The sequence below is a fragment of the Sparus aurata genome, chromosome 10 (assembly GCF_900880675.1).
Source record: "Sparus aurata chromosome 10, fSpaAur1.1, whole genome shotgun sequence".
NCBI classification, from domain to species: Eukaryota; Metazoa; Chordata; class Actinopteri; order Spariformes; family Sparidae; genus Sparus; species Sparus aurata.
In genome coordinates this window covers 35,265,006-35,284,579 of record NC_044196.1, presented here as the reverse complement: position 1 = coordinate 35,284,579, position 19,574 = coordinate 35,265,006, and the positions used below count along the sequence as shown (strand labels likewise).

Sequence of the window (19,574 nt, the reverse complement as noted above, 5' to 3'; positions counted from 1 at the left end):
CCTGGTTATTATCCACAGTGAGTCTCGTCTAAAGGAAAGGAGAACATGTCTGTAGTCGTATCATGTGGAAACAGAAGCGATGACGGACTCTTAATCTGCCATCTATCAAAATCCCATAAATTAGGGACTACTTGCCAGTGTGTCGGCGGAGGGATTCGTCAGCTGTGCATCTCTGTGCTGAGGCAGGCTGTCCAGACTTGCACTGATGTATGCATGGTGGAGAGAAGGGCAGGAGAGTGGGGCACGCTTAGCCTAGAGTGTGTGTGTGTGTGTGTGTGTGTGTGTGTGTGTGCGCGCGCGCGCGCGTGTCCTCAAGCGCGTGAGTGGCTTTGAGCATGAGCTGACAATGACTCAGATAAATATCCTCACTGCACTTTGATTATTTTTTTATTTAAAATGTCGAACAATTCAAAGAGTTCTGCTTCACGTGCGTGTGTGTGCGTGTGCGTGTGTGTGTGTGTGTGAGTAGGGGGTGTTTCACTGTAGCTGTGGCAGGATTTCTCACACCTGATGCTACCAATAAACACAATAACACACACACACACACTCACACTCACACAGGTAACCTGCTGCCACCTTCCTTCACCAGTTCCTGCTGCTGACATGTTACAGCCTGTTACTCCTCCTGCTCCTTCTCTTTCTACGCTCTCGGCATCAGCACCGCCTCCTCCTCTTCCTCCTCCTCTTCCTCCTCCTCCCCCCCCACCTCCTCTCCATCATCCCGGTTTTCCCATTTCACCCACCTCACCTCCTTCTCCTCCAAGATTTCTCTTGTTTTTGTCACCCCTCCTTTTTTCTCCTCACGCTCCTGCTTCCTGCTCCTTTCAGCACTACTTCCTCATACTTCTTTCTTTAATCTTCTTCCTCTTCTCTCTCCCTCCTCCTCCTCCTGCTCTTCCCCTCTCCCTCTTCCTGCCGCCTCCTGAATATCTGCCCTAATTCCTCTCCTCCTCCTCCTCCACCTCCCCCTCTTTCCTCTCTCTTCTGTGCTCCCACCTGATTTTTTTCTTTTCTTTCTTCCTCTTCTCTCGTTTTTCTCCCCCTGCCTCCCATCCATGTCCTTTGCCTCCTCCGTTCTCCTCCCCTCCCTTCTTTGCTCTTCCACACACACTTTCTCTCTCCACTGATGACTCCTCTGTCTTTCCTTCCTGCTCTTCATCTCCTTCCTCACCCCTCCTCCTCCTGCTCCTCCTCCTCCTTCCTGTCTCCCCCCCCCCCCCCCCCCCCCCGTCTTCCTCTCGTGTAGCTGTCTATTTCAACAGTGTGTGTGTGTGTGTGTGTGTGTGTGTGTGTGTGTGTGTGCGTACGTGCAAATCCTTCCCCTCCCCCCATCCTCCCCCTACGGTGACACAGTAAAGCAGTTTCGCCTCGCTCAACTCCAGCCTCCCTCCCCTCTTCCTCCCCCCTTCCTCTTCCTCCCTCCCCAGTCTCATTTTCACCCCTGCCACCTCCTCGCCTCCCCTCCTCTCCCCCGCTGTCTCCCCTCCTCTCCTCTCATTAGTCAGTGTCCATGAAACTCACCATTCCACTGTCTCTCCCCTCGCTCAGTCCTCCAGTCCCTAACACATCCTCACTAATGAACAACTGCTACATCCCTCCCTCCCTCCCTCCCTCCCTCCCTCCCTTCACCTCTCAGCTCTCCTTTCATCCTCCTCCTCTTCCTCTCTCTGTCCTCCCCTCTCCTCCTCTTCTGTCCTCCTCTCCGTTTGTCCCTCTCTCTCTCCCTTCCCTTCCCTTTCCTCCTCTTCTTGCTCTGCTTCCCTTCGATCTCTCACTCCCACTCTCCCTTCAGCTCACTCTTGTTTCCACTTCTTTCCCTCCCCTCCTCCCTCCCCCCGTCTCCACCTGTCTCGTTCCTCCCTCTTGCCTGTCTATCTGTCTGTTCCTCTCACTTTTGTCGAGGTAAATGTCTGTCTCTCCTGCCGGCTGCCTCCCTCCCTCCCTCACACCTCTCCCATCCCTCCCTCCTATGAATCCTCTGACTTTCTCTGTTATCTCAGGAGAAGCATGGTCTAGAATCAGAAGTGATAGAACCAGGATGTTTGTCTGAATGTTCTGTATTGTGGCATGTACAGTACGATCGTGCTCTTTGCAGACTTGTAATGGGACTTTAATGCACTGATGCTACGACATCATCAGTGAAGTCTGATGTACGACGTGCTGTATGACTCACTGTGGTCTCACACCAGCGTTAATGACGCAAATAGATCAAAGCATGTCAATCAAACTGAAGCTGTCCAACAGTGTGAGAGATGATACAGCAGGATTAACTCAGACTACAGATGACCAAGTCAAAAGGTGTGCAAAGGATTAAAACTCCTGCATAAGAGGTCCAAAAATAATCTTTAAAGGACAAGTTCACTTATTATGTCCCATGCCAACAGAAATTCTAGTGAGTCCATCAAACATTTCTGGAGCTTCACAGCAAAACACTGTTGCAGCATTCACCTACACACCTGAAGCAGATGGGGACTCGTTTTAAAATGTAACTCAACAGCTGACAGAAGAACATAAACCTACATACAGTTTGTCTGCTTCAGTCGTCTTTATAAAACACGTCCCTTACAGTCTCCCAACAGCGCCAAGATAGAAACCTCATAACAGCAAACAACATGCAGAACATTGTTTTATAACCAGTATGAAATCTAAAATGTAAAAATGGTTCTAAAGGGTTAGGGATATTACAACAAAAAGATCATTAAAAGATGTTCATCCCCCGGGAGAATGAACGTGATGGGCAGTAATAAGAAGCAACACTTTGTGAACCCCAGAGAGGGAAATCGTCTTACGTAGAAATAGCAGAGGAACAGAGAACGGATGCTAAGAAAGTCAGAGAATGTATAATAATAAATAAAATAGAATAAAAATTGACCTCTTCAATAAATTTGTACTACAAAATAATATATATAAACATTTGGTATAATCTACTGACAAATTCCAGGTTAATCTGCCAGTTGGATTATAAAATATCTTGTGTGCAAAAAAGTGTAAAATATTAAGATGTGTAAATATCTATTGTTTAAATATTTATCTAAAATATTGATACTGCATGACAATCCAGCCTGTGGTTTTCACAGCACAGCGCCTTGTTAGAGTGTGAAGGTCACTTGGATCATCAGAGATCATCTCTCAGTGTTGATATTGTAAATATTCAGAACTTCAACTGCATTCTGGCGAGGAGTGTTGGAATATTAGATAATATTAACAGCTCTGACTGACTTCACCACCCTGAGGTCCCTGAGATCCTGCTCGGACAAGAAACCTGCATATTAATACTTTTGAAGTCATAACTGGATTGTACACAATCAGCCTTAAATCCCATCCTATTGTTGGACAGGCATGGAAAGGCCCGCTGCAGCAGACAGACATGTGTATTCACACTGTGCAGCGTTTCACCTCAGCACCGTGTCCATGTAGGGCGGATGTCCAGTCTACATGTTGTGATTCTGTGCTGCAGGGCTGCTCTGTGTTGAGAGAGGCCTCTTCCTCATCCTCCATTCTCCTCTGCTCCTTTCCACACTGCATCTGTTGATTCCCTCTCTCGTCCTCCTCCCCCTCCTTCTCTCCCTCCCTCCCTCCCTCCTCTGTCATCCTCTTCCTCATTCTCTCCAATCTCCTCATTATCATCTGCCCCCACCGTTCTTCCTCTTCATCTCCCCTTCTATCTGTCCATGTGCCTATCTTTCATCTACTAGGGAACATGTATATGCGTGTGTGTTTGTGTGCATGTACCAGTATATGTGTGGGAGGAGGTGGGAGGAGGTGGGAGGAGGTGGGAGGGGGCAGCCTGAATTTCATTATCCCCTCCTGCAAACACACACACACACACCAGAGAGAATGTACAGAAAGTCCTAAACACAGTCCGTGCAGAGAGAGAGGAGTAGATCGTAGGGCAGAGAGTCATTTCTCAGCTCCACAGTGAAATGTAGATGTGTGTCAGAGCGTCTCTGCTGTGTGCACACAAACAGAGACTTCTAACAATGAGCATCAGGCCTCTGTGCAGACTCTGGGAGCTTCGTCGCGCCCCCTACTGACACATGAAATAAATAGTTTTTCTGCCGACAGCCGAGAGACAGATTCCCTGAAGACAAAAGACTGTAGGCGGGGTCTGGAGCCTGGGCCATCTGGGTGCTGGAGACAGAGAGAGCCCCCAATACAAGGGCCTTTATCTGCATTATGAAAAGTGGATTGTGGAGATCTCATATCCAACCAAACCAGGAACACTACGCTACAGTCAGCGTCCACAGAGTAACATTTAACCCTTTGTGCTGGTCCCACAGTGTGTGGAAAAATCATTTTGATCACTTTAAAACAAGTTTTATTGCAGCTAAATAGGATAAAATGTGATACAGTATGCCTAAAGACATGGAAATGATTACCGTGTTACGTCTTATATGGGCTACGCATGAAAACAGGTTTTTGTTTGCCTAAACACCATCAGCACACAAAGAAATGGACACGTCTGTTATCCCACACAGTCACAATAATCATATGTTAGATGACTAACATCTCGGAGAGGTGGAACTCCCTGTAAGATGAATTATGAACGATACTCCAATAACATAAATCCTAATAGATGTATAATGTCTACACCAGGCCGGCCCAAACGTTTCCTTTTGATGGCAGAAAACAAAATGTAATGGCGGCTCGCAGGTTGAATGCAAATACCTGTTGAATTGTATTGTTATAATGCAAAATGATACAAAGATCCCAAGTTCCCTTAATTGACTGAATTTCTGCACAAAGTGTCGCTCACAATGCTCAGATCATGAAAAAGTTTTCATAATCTTCTACACACCTCATGAAATACAGCAGAAACAGCTTTCTGCACAGATTCTGTCTGAGTATTTTATAATCATATTTCTCTAAAACATATAAGTGCCAAATGAAAGATTATGGTGACCAACTTTAGCCCGCAGACCTGACTTTGGTCTACACCAATCATCAATCACACTTGTAGAGAAAATTAAATTCACTTCATTTAACAAATTAGGCAAAACAATAAAATGTGTGTAGAAGTGATTTCAGCTTTTAAAGAGTTTCCACGACCTCAACACATAAAGATAAGACAAGTGGTGTCATATATGAAACCATTAGTGGATGGATTTAACATCCAATAAATCATCATTGAACGACTTTTTAAATAAATTGATGAACTTCATCAGTCTCACATTTAAACAATGTGTCACCTTTCTTTTTAATACACACCCAGAAAATATTTTAGCTGAAACAATGACGTTAAAGGAGCAATATGTGCAGATTTATTTAGTCCGAAAAATGTAAAAATATATTTAGAATTCTGAAGTTAGCATGCTAACCAGCTAGCCCCGGTGGTTCCCGTCATCTCCTTCAGCTCCTAAATGTTCTGACAGGACCTATAGTGTGACGTTATTTATATTCCTCTGCATTTTTGTGGTTGCTGTCTGCCTTGACCACAGAATATGCAGCAGTGTGTTCTCTGCTGCAGGCTGAGGGAGACACCACAGTGTGTGTTATGCTTCACCAGCCAATCACAGCTCAGCCTCTCGAGCCGGTTTGAAGGGTAACAGAAAGCTCAAAGTGGAAGCTGAGGCTGTAAAATCTGAAATAAAAGCCTATGTTGTCTCTAGCTACTCATCTGTTATGCTGTCTGTAGCTTAATTCTAGGTTTGGGAGACTTTGCTGCAATATGAATAGAGTGATTGTAAACCAGATGTCGCCCTCTAGTGGCCACTGTGCCGTACTGCTCCTCCAGATGATGAGAATCCACCAGGACCTGATTTCACCTCGTGTGTCTTTAAAAAAGTAGAAATTACAAAAATCCCCGTTTGAGTCTGATACGTGTACATTTAAATGGACATTAGAGCAAAATATAACAGAATTATTGATATAAATACATGAGCCCAGTTATAACACAGGCCACTCTGCTGCAGCTGACACCTGAGATTTACAAACAGGTGAAACAGGCCCTCACAGTCTCACGCGGCCTGGTGGGTTCAAATGCTCACTGAGTTGTTGTAATCAGATTACTGTAACTGTGTTACTAAGTTCCTCCCAACTTCCTCGTTCCTCCTGATTCATGATAGTATCTGAAACCTGATCATCGCACAGTGTAAAGGAGTGAGATCCTCGCTGGACCACCGCCTGCAGCGTGGTCCGCTCCCTGACCCGTCCGGCCCACTGACGCTCTGACGTCACTTTCCAAACAAGGAAACCATATTCGCGCTAAAGTAGTGGTGCTTTCAAATGCTGTCGGAATTATGACGAGCAGTAACTTGGCATGGCACGCTCGTCAGACATGGTAGCGTGGCCGAGCGGTCTAAGGCGCTGGATTAAGGCTCCAGTCTCTTCGGAGGCGTGGGTTCGAATCCCACCGCTGCCAGGAAGCTTTTGTATGAAAACACTATCTATGATTTCATTCCAAACAAATGAAGAGTTGACATTTGAGCTACTGATACTCACTCAGTGACAGCATGCTCCTACAGAGAGTGTGACGGCTGATACATACCACAAACACTGCACAGTGGTTTACATAATCATGCAATCATATTCAGGGTTTATTGTCAATCGCCTGGTTTGATTAATTTAGAGAGATGTCTACAAATAATGGTTTAGTTTAGAGGTACATTTTATGATTTGGAACTTATTAACTTTGGGACTTTGCTGGATATAAAATATAATATAAAATATGTTTGTACTTGGTGTATAAAGAAGTCTCTTTACACAATGTCATTTTGTCTAAGTGGAGAAGTCTGCGGGAAATACAATTTTAGGGTACTTGTACTGAGTGTTTTCATTTTCTGCTGCTTTAAACTAGATTTTAAAATGGCCTTATATTTATAACAGCTAAAAGCTTCAAAGCTGCACTGAAAATTCATCTTCAACATTAATTTTTCCACTAACAATAATAAGAAAATGAAACAGATATTATTATGGAGTAGAATCACAGAGTTAGATTATATAAGTTTAAGACTTTAGAGTTGAACAGTCTGACGTCTGTGAGGATCAATGACCTGCGGTACTCTTCTTACACAGCCGGTGTCAGAGGCTGCAGCTGAAGGAGCTGCTGAAGGCTTCGCAGTCAGACGCAGCAGGTGAGAGGTGTCGTCCATGATGGACGTCAGCTTGGATAACATCCTGCTCTCACCCACCACGTCTGTGGAGTCCAGCAGACAGTCCAGGACAGAGCTGGCCCTCGTCACCAGTATGTTCGGTCTCTTCCTGTCTGTGCCGCCACCTCCCCAGCAGACCACTGCATGAAGTCAACACAGTGTCATAAAATGTTCAGAGTAATGTCCTCAAAGTGGGCTGCATAATGGACATGTTCTCTTTTTATACTTTAAAGACACATTATGTCAATTTGGGGAAGAAATTTTAAGAAAATAGAAAGAGAGAATAGAAAAATCTTCACTGATTGAATTCTACAACTGTCCTCAAACAAAGACGCAACTTCATTTTTCCTTTTTCCTTCCTATTTTATTGCAGTTTGACTTGTTTAAATATGCAGAACCCAACTGAGACTGTCCAGCCTCAGACTATGTTCTGTTGGCCTTATTCAGTTATCAGTGACCTTCTCCAAGTTTGTATTATTACCTCCCTAATACTGTAAATAATCAGTATAAACTTTCTGACTCTGAATTTCTATTGGTAAAACTATACAGCACACCTTTAGGTACACCTCTCTGATAATCCAAAGATTATTTTACTTATTTTCAGTTTGGATGCAGGAATTTGACCTTCAGTGGAGTTCATATGGAGTTAGTCTACACAAATGATTTAACTTTTGTTTTGTAAAAAGAAACATATTACTTTAAACTGGCACTGTGCAGCTCTATCAGAATCAGAATATTTTATTCATCCTCAGGGGGAAATTGTTTTGGTTCCAGATGCTCCGTGCAAAGTAGAATGGAAATACAGCATGAGTGGAAACAAGAGCTCAACGTAAAGATATAAATAAAACGGTAATATAGACAGTAAATGACAATAAAATGAAATAAAGTACATAATAAAATAAAATAATAAAGTAGACAATCTGGAAATATATTCAGTAGAATAGTTAACGTTATAAAAGAGAGAGGAAATTCAAACTTTTTTAGATTTATAATATAAATGAGGTTACAGTACAAACTTAGACATATCTATCTTTTCGATAGGTGAATAAACCAGTGGTTTTCTGAGGAGAACAAGGTCCCAGAACACTGTTTGAAGTTAGGAAAGGTGGCAGGGTCCGCCATATATAAACAACGTAAAACATTAGGAAATTGTGTTGTCCTTTAAGGTCAGTTTGTTTATTCAGTCCTAAGAGAGTTTGTTTACTTTGTTTGTTTAGCCATAAAATGTCAATAAATGTATTTCTCTTCTGATTCAAATTCTGTCCCCCAAACTACAAAATGCACCTTTAAAAAATACTACAACCATGTTGGATGTAAACGTTTAGCACAAGAACAAGTTGCGCATTTCATAAAAAAAAAAACAAATGTCATAAAACCATGTGCTCATAAGTTTTATTTCACAGTTTTGTTTTGTTTTCTTTCTTTTGTTTTAACTTGTACTAACGTTTTGGAGAAAGAGTTCAAAATCCATTTGAGACTCACAGGGAGCTCAGAAGTTGGAGCTCATGAAGAGCACGTGAACGCAGCATGGTTGGACGACGGAGCCGAGAGGAAAGAAAAGAGAAGAAGCGGTGATCGATCAGCCCGCTTCTTGGCGCCAATCCGGTTTAAAGAGAAGAAAACTGCCAGTTTTTCATTGACGTTCTCATCAGATTCGGGTCCAGCCGCCGGTTCTGTCACAGCCGTCAGTCGGTGCTGTAGCCTGCTAGCCTCGTTAGCACACTATCTATCATTGTCATATTAATCTGGCCCCTTCTCTCCGTCTGTAGTCACGATACTAATAACTCAGCAACAGTCAGCACGGGGACAATAGAGGAGTGTTTCTCCAGGGGATCCATTAAACAGCGGAGAAAATGGGGGTGAGTTGGACATGTTCTGCTTTGTGTCTCGCTGCGAGCTGATACAATGAAAGGTGGATGTTTGATGGCTTCTGGTGAAATGCGTGATGGTGAGGGGAGAGAAAGAAAGAAGGAAGGAGGGAGGACGGAGAGGAAGAGAGACATGGTGGATGGATGTAACGTTAAAGGTGTTGGTTGGCACCGAGGCTCGCTGGGCTGCGTTAGCCGCTTAGCTGCCTCCACATAGCATAATAAGGTTAGCACACGCTCCCACGCAGCTGTATGTGGCGTTTCAGCGTTATAACCGCATTGTCCTTGTCGCTACGCACACTTAACTTCTCCTGGTGTGTGTTGTGCCATTGTTAGCCGGCTAGCTTTGCGTTAGCCACTTAGGAATGCCATGTTAATGACGAGCGCTTCGCTATGCTAGCGAGTACTGCAAATCACTAATGTGTGTACAATTAGCGAACAAGCCACGGTGATCCGTGTCGGACCACATGGTTCTGATAAATTCCGGCTTGTTGCATGTGGACAATGAAGTTGTGCGCAGCAGCAGCAGCAGCAGCAGCCGGGCCTGCTCTGCTCTCATGCTATGAAGCTGAGTTAGTTGCCATAAGTTTGGCTCGTCTGCAGGCAGCAGAGTTTATCCTGCACTTTCACTCCAGATAAACCAATCCACGTGTTTCACAGCCCAACTCAGCCTGCAGCCTCTCTGTGCTTGGTACCGAGTTAATGCCCTGAGCTAAAGTTGGCAATTCACTGCATTCCTCCCTCTAATTGTTCCCTCTTCTGTTCAGGTCTGGATCTAATGAAGTTATTCCTACTTGTTTTTCTCCAGCTATCAATGCACCATTTCTGCACTCTTAACATGCCACTAAGAACCTGACTGCCAGTGGTTTCCCAGCATGTGTACGGCCAATCCCTCTTTTCTGCCTTTGAAATGATATCTGTGCAGTAGACTAATGAATATTTTAGTTTTTAATGATCAATAAAACCGTACCCATCATGATTTCAATAGTAAATGTCTTCAGATAGCATCAGAAGTCCAAAACCCAAATATGTCTGATTAAGAATTATACGAAACAGAAGCGAGTAGCAGGTCGTCACGTCAGCAGCCAAAAAGGAGACATTTCTCTGCTTTTCCTTGATTAATGACTTAAATGATTAATATGTAACACAATGGTTGCAGATTATTCTCAAACGTATCCCTCTAGTACCACTATGCAGGAGTTTATCACAAGAAATGGTACTGCTGGAAACTCTGATGTGAAATCAAAGTGTAAAGCTGCTTCTTTATCTCTGTAAATTGCACGTCTCAATAGTTAATGACGCATAATAACCACAGTGATGGCTGAAACACACTGAAAGCTTCTGTTGCAGTGTGTTTTCTCTCTGCAGTCAGAGTCATTAGTGTGAATTATGGCTGCACCATTACAGATTCCAGCATTGGACATCAAGCCAAGAGCTAATTTACAGTATCGCTGTCAGATTATTTGTTATAATAGTGATAAAATAGTTTTTCCATAGCAGTGTAAGTGCTACTGTTGGCTCTGCGTGACTGACTCGCGCTTGTGTTGTCTCGATGAGTCCGGCTGTACTAGTTTGTTCTGATCTTGTGTCACTGAGTTTTTTTTCATGTCGACGTTTGTGAGAAAATGTGGCTGAATGTGATGTGATGTCTGTACACACACACACACACACACACACACACACACACACACTCTGAATATTACAAGGTTTTTATATATTCTACAAGTACCTAGGTGAATTAAGAGAACACTAAAAATGCATGTACACCAGATACAACTGATCTTTATTTATTTATTTTATTTTATCCCCCCTGACAGGAACAGTTCATCCCAATGCAACATACATATTCTCCTCTTGGCTGTAGTGCTTTATCCATTTAGATTGTTTTGCGTTCAGGTGCCAAGTTTTGGAGATAACGGCCATCAACTCATGAGCAAGATGCAAGCTAATTAAGCAAACTAATGCTGCGCTCCATACAACTCCAAACAGAAAGAAGTTGGACAAACACCGACCTCTTACTGGGATAATGTGCAATGAAACACCACTTTCAGTCCTACTTGTAAACTCAGAGCACATCCACATGCCCCAACTTCATGAGCACAAGCCGAGTGTCATGTATTTCCATTTTGACCATGAAAAAGCCGATTTCTCCAAAACAAAGAAAATCTAGATGGATAAAAAGCTCTACAGCTAAAATTAAAAATATGTATTTTTGATTTTGGGGTGAACTGGCCCTTTACATTCCACCTGCCCGTACGGCTCTGACGAGGACTATAAAGTAAAAAAACGATGTTGATGTGACACAACATGCATTCTTATTTAATCTCAGTCACTGAGTGAACTGAGTAAAACCTGAATTAGCTAATTATAGCAGTCTGAATGTTTGTGCGTTGGCCAGAAGCGCAGCGTGGTCGCCTGCTGGCTGCTGAGCTCCTGATCTCTGCACCAGGCTTCACGGGGATGTCTCGGTTTCTGACTTGTGTGTTTGGACCAAAATGCTGCCATTCCTTTTCATGTTACAACACGAGACTACATACTTGCATGTCTTGAATCGATTTCGTTAAAGGCAAAATGAAGAATGGTGTCATATGTAACCTGCCAACAAACACTAAATTGTGCTTCGAGCCCCACAGTGGATATCGAGATGAAGAGGATCAGTGTAGGTGTATAACTGATCATGCAGATCATCTCAGTTAATGAACAGATCAGACAGCTCTTTGTTTCCTGCTCAGTTAGAACAAGAATGTGAGGAGTATAAAAATATTTTAACACGTTTGATTTATTTCCCTCTTTCAATCCTCTTTTCCATCCTGTCTGTCTCCTCTGTTCCCTTCACTCCTTCACTCCTTCACTCATCCCTTCCTCATTTCCTGTGTCCAGAGGAAGTCCAACAGAGCAAAGGAGAAGAAGGCCCGGCGTCTGGAGGAGAGGGCAGCCATGGATGCCGTCTGTGCCAAGGTGGACGCAGCCAATAAGGTAATATTGGTGAAGGAGCTGTCAGTGGCCTTGGCGGTGGGCAACATGGAGGCCTTCCGAGGAGGTGGAATTGAAATATTTAAAGCTCTAGTGTGGGATATTTGCGTAGTGTGGAATTGAATATTTTTACAGGATTTGATTTGGTGCAAACATTTCTGTTCCTGCGTGTTCTGGTGAGCATGAATGTACGTTCTCTTGAAAAAGAAAAAGAAAAAGTGCTAGCCACTTGCTAGCTGCAAAACAAGCAACATTTGCTGTTCTGATTGTTGGCACAGATGTTAAGTGCTGCACATAAAAGCATCCACCACTTGGTGCTTTATGTGCTGCTTCAGGCTTCCCTGTGGGTTCAGATTGCACCGAGAACAGCCATTAAAATCTCCATTGTGAGTTGTGATTTCCATGTAATGCAGAGCTGGGGATTCCCTCCTTGTCCTGAATACGCCTGAAATTGATATTCACATGACAGGAGAAGCCAAATTCAGTACCATATGTTTCTTTATGCATAATTAATCTGCATTATTAAACCCCTACCCATGTATGCGGACACACAGCAGACAGCTCTGGTGTGGAGGTGCATTAGTGAAGCTTGCTGAAGACTGAAGGGACAAAGCTCACTCACTGGCCTTGAGCTGAGCTGTAGCAGCTACAAACCATCTCTGAAGAGGCAGACTGCCCACTCTTATTACTTTTCTGTGTCACTTTGTCCTGAAACGGGCCACTCTGTGTTACATGCTGTTCTCTCTCCCGCCCCTTTCCACTGTTGATGTGCCAACAGAGAAGGAATGCAAGAAATTCTCCCAAAGTACATTTATTTCTGTTTGTGCCCTCGCCAACAGTAATGAATCTTGACTTAGCCTGTTGTTTCACATGAACAAGTAGTGTATTCACTGCTTCAAGAAACAACCCATAATAATGAGATCTGCTTCTTCTTCTCCTCGATCTTAACATGGAGGAGAGGTACAGCTGTGCTCTTTAACAGGCTCAGGGGCCCAAGAGGTCAGGGGGGCCCTAAACAAGAGCACCATTTGTCGTTATCAAAGTGGCTCATTCAGTAGTAGGAATGTCCTGAAGTTGTTTATTTTCTGTTCTGATCTTTAAATATCTGCTGTAGTCTGAGCTGGTCTTTATTTGTATCATACTTCCACTAATACAGCTGCAGAGTTGACATGTCTGTGGCCAGCGTCTATCTTTGAGAAGAAGAGAGATGTATGTTCTTTGCCAAGAAAAAGCTGATTGTGTTGGTAACTAATGGGGTTATAACACTAATAGCCCTGCAGTTTTCCTGCCTGTTTGGGTCCCTGTGGCCTATTAATGCTCCAGAGCCTGTAGTTGAGCCTGAGGGATGCTTGGGTTCAGAGGTAGAGTCTCATTTACTGTCTGTCTCATTACTGCATTCACAAGCTAAAGAAGAAGTGTTTTGATTTGAAAATGAAGCCGTGTACGGGTGCACCTAACGATCACATTTTCATTAACGATTAATCTGCCTGTTGTTTTAATTAATTGTTGTTATAATTCAAGAGAACCGTGGACAATGCCAGTCGAATTTTCCAGATCCCGTGTGGACGTCTTCAGACTTGTTGCTTAGTCGAACCAACAGTTAGAAAATCTGAAGATGTGTTTACTGTCATTCAGCACAAGTGCTTCAGAATGCAGATCTTCTCTGTATTATTGAATGCTGATGCTGCATCATTGTCAACATGTGGTATCCAAACGTATCATGTAATAATACTTTTGCAGATACTTTTTAATGACTTGCCATCAAAGCAGATGCTTCCAAAATATTTCTTAACAAATGTTTGCACTGCTGAATGTGTGACAGGCGCATCAGTGAAAGGTGCAACTTGATAACAAGAAGAACTGAGCACACTGTCCTGCCTACTGCTGGAATAATTCATGAACACAACGTTTTCTGTCTGTCAGACCTTCATCAGGTATCGGTCAGATAAAGGACCGAAACTTTCTGTGAATAATTTAAGAAGTAAGCAAGACGGTGAGCAGGACTTGTTCCCACTGATATCAAATCAGAAGAGGGACATTTAAAGCCACAAACCCACAATAAACTTCCCCTGAAAACTGAAATAGCTTCATTTCAATAGCAGGCAGTGTGATAAAACTGGAGCATGGGAGGGAAACCATTGACAATTTTGTGTTATGAAAGTGTCTGAAGTTAATTTTGCCCCTTCTCCTCACAGCTCGATGACCCCCTGGCTGCCTTCCCAGCCTTCAAAAAATACGACAGAAATGGGTATGTGTCGCTTTGTCTGCCTACAGAGGACTTACTCAGTGTTTCATGAAATACATTCATGTTTCATAGAGGAGAGTCAGTCTGCTGATGTTATTCATCTGTATTCTTCTCTTTATCTTCTCTGACACACACACACACACACACACACACACACACACACACACACACACACTCTCTGCTGACGTCACTGACCCTGGTCACTTGTCTTCCTGTCCAGGCTGAACCTGCAGATAGAGTGTAAGAGAGTGACCTCCCTCAACCCGCTGTCTGTGGAGTGGGCCTTCGAACTCACCAGAGCCAACATGCAGACACTGTAAGACACCCAGTGATGAATGGACAGGCTCGCACAGATTTGAGTGATGGATGACAGCTGAGAAGAAGTGCAGACAAGCCAGAAATTCTGTGTGTGCAAATTAAAGAGTGACACTGAACAGCTACAGAGTAAAATCGGAGGGCAGAGGGAACAATTTTGAGATGGAGGCAGAGAAATTACCACAATTTATCTCCTCTCACGTTGCCTGAATTTGAGTAGTTTTCAATTTAGCGAAATGGCAGCTAGTCAGTCGAACCTTAATTTTGTCAATTCAGGAAAGCTTTGAGAGCAGCCTGATGAGGGGGAACGACTGCCTGGGTAAGATTAGCACGTCTGGTCACGTTGGAGTCGACCTATTTTCTTGTCGCTGTGCCGCAGGTACGAGCAGAGCGAGTGGGGATGGAAGGAGAGGGAAAAGAGGGATGAGATGAACGACGAGAGGGCGTGGTACCTGTTGGCCCGCGACGGTGACTCCGCCCCTGTGGCCTTCTCTCACTTCCGGTTCGATGTGGAGTGTGGGGAGGAGGTTTTATATTGGTAAGACATCCAAACCACAAGCATGTGGATTTGAATTCAAGCAACAGATGTGCTCCACTTGTTACTCACCTGTTTGTCTGTCTTGAATTTGCAGCTATGAGGTGCAGTTAGAGAGCAGAGTGAGGAGGAAAGGACTCGGGAAGTTCCTCATCCAGATACTGCAGCTCATCGCTAACAGGTAAACACTACGGCTGTGATCAGCTGATGTGATCATGGCTGTGTGACGGTGTGTCAGATTTAGAGGCCCCACGTCTCATTTGCAGGTTCTTACTTTTATTTGAGGTGTCTACTTGGAAGTGTTTACATGTTTAAATGTAAAAATAAAGATGTTTTTCAACCTGTCATTGCTGCAGCACCTCTATTCAGCCCAGTCTGCTCTGATTGGTGAGGTCTCACAGGCCAGAGCACACCTCCCGCCCAACATGTTTATCAGCTCTGCCGGTGTTGTGAGCACTGCTGAGGGCGCTGACTGTGCAGTTGTGACATCACAAATTAATGCGAGTCCCTACAGGCTGTTCTGAAAGCACATTTTGTGAATACAGGCTGTGAACGTTTGTCTGTGGGTCGTCTGTTTTCAGTCATGGACAGTACTGATATCGGACCAGACCTGAAGTCTCACCCTTAGAATCAGGGACCTTTTAACCACCACGAGTAAACGAACAAACTAATAAGGGAGTTAATCTCTTTTTCTCTGCATCTGTAAATGAATGTTTTAAAATATTTTGGGATTTTGGAATAGCTTCTATAACTATCATTTAATTTAATTTGATAATGACAGAGAATATTTCATTAATATTTGGTACTCTGTTGTTTTTATTCTCACCAAAGCTGGGCCCAGTGTGGGACCCTGACCCAGGGAGCTCACTGGTTGTACTATAAATCTTTCTTCAGGATAATTAAAGATACACCTCAACAGTGCACATACTGTGTTGTTGTGAAAAACAGAAATTCACTTTATTTTCAGGGAACTCCACAGGGCCCTCTTAGGACAGTGTATCAGTCACATATTTCAGTCGGGAACTTTAAGTGAAATGTTTTTGTTTCTTCTCTGCTCTCTCCAGCACACAGATGAAGAAAGTGATGTTGACAGTTTTCAAACACAACCACGGGGCTTACCAGTTCTTCAGAGAAGCTTTACAGTGAGTATGGTGGAACTACAGAGGGAAAATTAGAAGTTTAGAAAAAGACTTTTCATTTCTGCTGCACCTGAACCAATCTGTGAGAACAGGCTGATCCAAGAAATGTCCACGCTTTCATCATTTCTGTTGTTAAAGAAGAAAACACAAGGGTGACTGTAACGTCTTAAGAACTGTTTTGTTTTTCATTTTAAACAGGAAGTCTGTGAATATAATGTTGGTAAAAGTCAGTTACATGTAATCAAAGGGTTGTTGTCAAAATGAGGCTAATGGATGCAGAAAAAGTAGTTATAGTGTTGATGACTGCCTGAACATCGTCCCTGGTAAATAACCCTCTTCTCTCTACACATTTAGGTTTGAGATCGATGAGACTTCGCCAAGCATGTCCGGTTGCTGCGGCGACGACTGCTCTTACGAGATCCTCAGCCGGCGGACCAAACACGGCGAGGCCTCGGCGGGACACACCCACGGCGGCGGCCACTGCGGGGGCTGCTGCCACTGATCCAGATTCAGATCCACCTTTTATGATGATGATTGGTTAAAAGCCAGCAACTTTTCGTGGCTGTGTGTGAAAGCTTGAGCTGCCTGCTACGCTGTTTGAACGGCTGTAGATGAACCGATGGCGGAATACCTGGCTACAGATATTGATGTCGCATTATGGATTGAGATTTACGTGTTTCTTTTTCGTGTATTCCTGCTACACAAGCAGTATGCAGTGTGAGCTTTCACACATAGCTCTTGTTTTTTCTTTTAATACTTCTTCTTGGTTCAGTGTCCAGGCCGTCTTCTCTCATTCTCTTACCCCAGTTAACGATGACAGTTAGTAGTTCCTAGTCAAGAACAAGTTAGTTAAAGCATTGCTGACATGCTCTACCACGGCAGTGAACCTCATCCCATCCCGCTCTCATCCTCTCTTCTCCTGACGTGCTGTACTGTATTGACTCATTGAGCAGCGCTTCTCAAACTTTGGTTCCGGACTTATTAGTGGTTGTTTGCATAAGGCTGTTTTACAAAAACTTAGTACCTCAAGTCTGCAGATGGACTTTTAAGAGTCAGTTTTCTGTTAAACCGCCCCTGATTTCTTTGGGACCCAACACTGAGACTAGTAGCTTGTTTCACTGGACCAGGGTCCCATGATCGGGCTGATGATGTACTTATGATTTGGTCCCAGAAGAACCGTCTGAGAAGCCTTGCTGTACTGTAATACCAACTGGTTTTTTTGCAAGTTTTATGGCTTGTAATTTATTTTGTAACAAACTCACTGCAGCTAGCAGCAGTTTTGAACCACACCTGTCTTTTTATTCCATGGTTAAAGGGTTACAATACAGTTTTTAGCACTATCCATCTACCTGCTTCAACGTGTAGTCGTCTCCCCTGCTTCTGTTTTTCCACAAAACCTTTTTCTCATCATCTGTTGCTTTGAATTTGCATACAGCCCAGATACAGTCCCAGTGTGACCCTCTTGCACATTCAGATGTTCAGCTTCCTTTAAAGGGGCACTATGCAGTTTTAGAGGAGAAATTAAAACTCAGAATTTTTATATTTATAATATTAATGAGGTAATAATACAAACTCTGATATTGATCTTTTCCATAACTGAACCAATGAGTTGTTCTCAGAGGAAATAAGATCCCCAGAACACTTGAAGCTAGGAAGGTGGCAGGGTCCGCCACATATAGACAGAGTCAAACAGTCTGAAACTGTGTCGTCCTTGAAGCTCAGTTTTCATGTTCAGTCATGAAAACAGTTTGTTTTAGTTTGTTTAGGCATAAAACAAATCAGTCAATGAAGATTTTTCTCTTCTGGTTAAAATTTCTTCCCCAAAACTACGTCGATCACCTTCGAACTGTAACAGGTCAGAAACCTGCACGAGGTCTTCAGTTCACTGTCACGCTTTCGTCCCACCGTCTTTTTCTTGTTTCCATGCTTACAGATCTGAATTGGAGATTCAGATCTGTAAAGTGACATCTTCCTCCCTCCCTCCCTCCACCTCCTTCCTCCCTCCCTCCCTCCACCTCCTTCCTCCCTCCCTCCACCTCCTCCCTCCCTCCCTCCACCGCCTTCCTTCCTCCCTCCCTCCCTCCCTCCACCTCCTTCCTCCCTCCCTCCACCTCCTTCCTCCCTCCCTCCCTCCACCTCCTTCCTCCCTCCCTCCCTCCACCTCCTTCCTCCCTCCCTCCACCTCCTCCCTCCCTCCCTCCACCGCCTTCCTCCCTCCCCTCCCTCCCTCCCTCCACCTCCTTCCTCCCTCCCTCCACCTCCTTCCTCCCTCCCTCCACCGCCTTCCTTCCTCCCCTCCCTCCACCTCCTTCCTTCCTCCCTCCACCTCCTTCCTTCCTTCCTTCTCCCTCCACCTCCTTCCTTCCTTCCTCCCTCCCTCCACCCTCCTTCCTTCCTTCCTTTCTCCCTCCACCTCCTTCCTCCCTCCCTCCCTCCACCTCCTTCCTTCCTCCTTCCACCTCCTTCCTCCCTCCCTCCACCTCCTTTCTCCCTCCACCTCCTTCCTTCCTTCTCCCTCCACCTCCTTCCTCCCTCCCTCCTTCCTCCCTCCCTCCTTCCTCCCTCCCTCCACCTCCTTCAGGCGCTGACAATGACTGCCGACCGTTTGTCACTGTCCTCTTCAGTCACTCTGTAAAGTCTCATTCCTCGTGCTTGCCTCTTCGTTTGCTTTGTTTTCGAGAGGTACTAATGATAAACAAGTTGATGTTGACGCTACCTTTAACTGTATTTAAGAAATTCTTAAACCATCCCTTCTCTTATTATATTCCGTTGGCATGAGCGAATCATATTGATTTAACATGGATAAGGGTTGGTTGAGGTCCCCACTTCATTGTGTGGCTGTTTGAAAGCTGATGAATGCTGTTAACTTTGAGGAAGGAACGTGGATTAGATGGATGAAAGACGTCACTGCAGAGGGCTGAAGTTGTTTTTAATGATTAGTCCTCCTCCTCCTCTTCCTTCTTCCCACCGTCATAAGTTTGCATGAGAACATTTTAAATAACAAAACTCTTAGTCTGAATCAGGACAGTGCTGCGTCTGAGCTTTAGCATTACTGTTGGAACTCGTGTCTGAAATCCTCCTGTGGGTCTACAAGCGCTGCTTTAATATTTCATTCAGATCTCCCATGAACATCTGTGCATGTTGGAATTATGTGAAAAGGGGAGTTGTGTGAAACTTGGGTTAGTTCAATATTTGGCTAAAGTTGTGCTGTACATCTGCAGTGAAGATGAAGATGCAAGTTCCACTTTGGATTTTAGACACTGTCACTTGTCAACCTAGAAAGGCTGCTGTTACAACCTTCATCTTGGTTGATTCCATTTCTGTTTTGTATAAAACCTTCAGGCTATTTTTGGCGTGTTTGGAGCGCGAGTCAGCTGGGTTAGGAGCCCGATCTTGAAACGACCACAA

At 44.1% G+C, this 19,574-nt stretch overlaps 1 protein-coding gene and 1 non-coding gene across 2 annotated transcripts; both read left to right on the top strand.

Annotated features, from left to right (window-relative positions):
* Positions 1-6,279: 6,279 nt before the first annotated feature.
* Positions 6,280-6,361, top strand: trnal-aag (transfer RNA leucine (anticodon AAG)). Its single transcript has one exon. It is a non-coding gene; the product is annotated as a tRNA-Leu (tRNA).
* A 2,218-nt stretch (positions 6,362-8,579) lies between these two features.
* Positions 8,580-17,514, top strand: naa40 (N-alpha-acetyltransferase 40, NatD catalytic subunit). Its single transcript, XM_030431906.1, has 8 exons — positions 8,580-8,950; positions 11,840-11,935; positions 14,128-14,180; positions 14,398-14,493; positions 14,872-15,030; positions 15,125-15,208; positions 16,092-16,169; positions 16,521-17,514. The coding sequence occupies exons 1-8, from the start codon at positions 8,945-8,947 to the stop codon at positions 16,666-16,668; spliced, it is 720 nt and encodes a 239-aa protein (XP_030287766.1). The 5' UTR covers positions 8,580-8,944; the 3' UTR covers positions 16,669-17,514.
* The last annotated feature ends 2,060 nt before the right edge of the window (positions 17,515-19,574 follow it).

Bases quoted from the DNA above. Each gene is read 5' to 3' on its own strand.
- naa40 (XM_030431906.1), top strand. The intron at 14,494-14,871 runs GTAAGACACCCA...GCTGTGCCGCAG, and splicing joins AGAGCCAACATGCAGACACT to GTACGAGCAGAGCGAGTGGG. The intron at 15,209-16,091 runs GTAAACACTACG...TGCTCTCTCCAG, and splicing joins CTGCAGCTCATCGCTAACAG to CACACAGATGAAGAAAGTGA.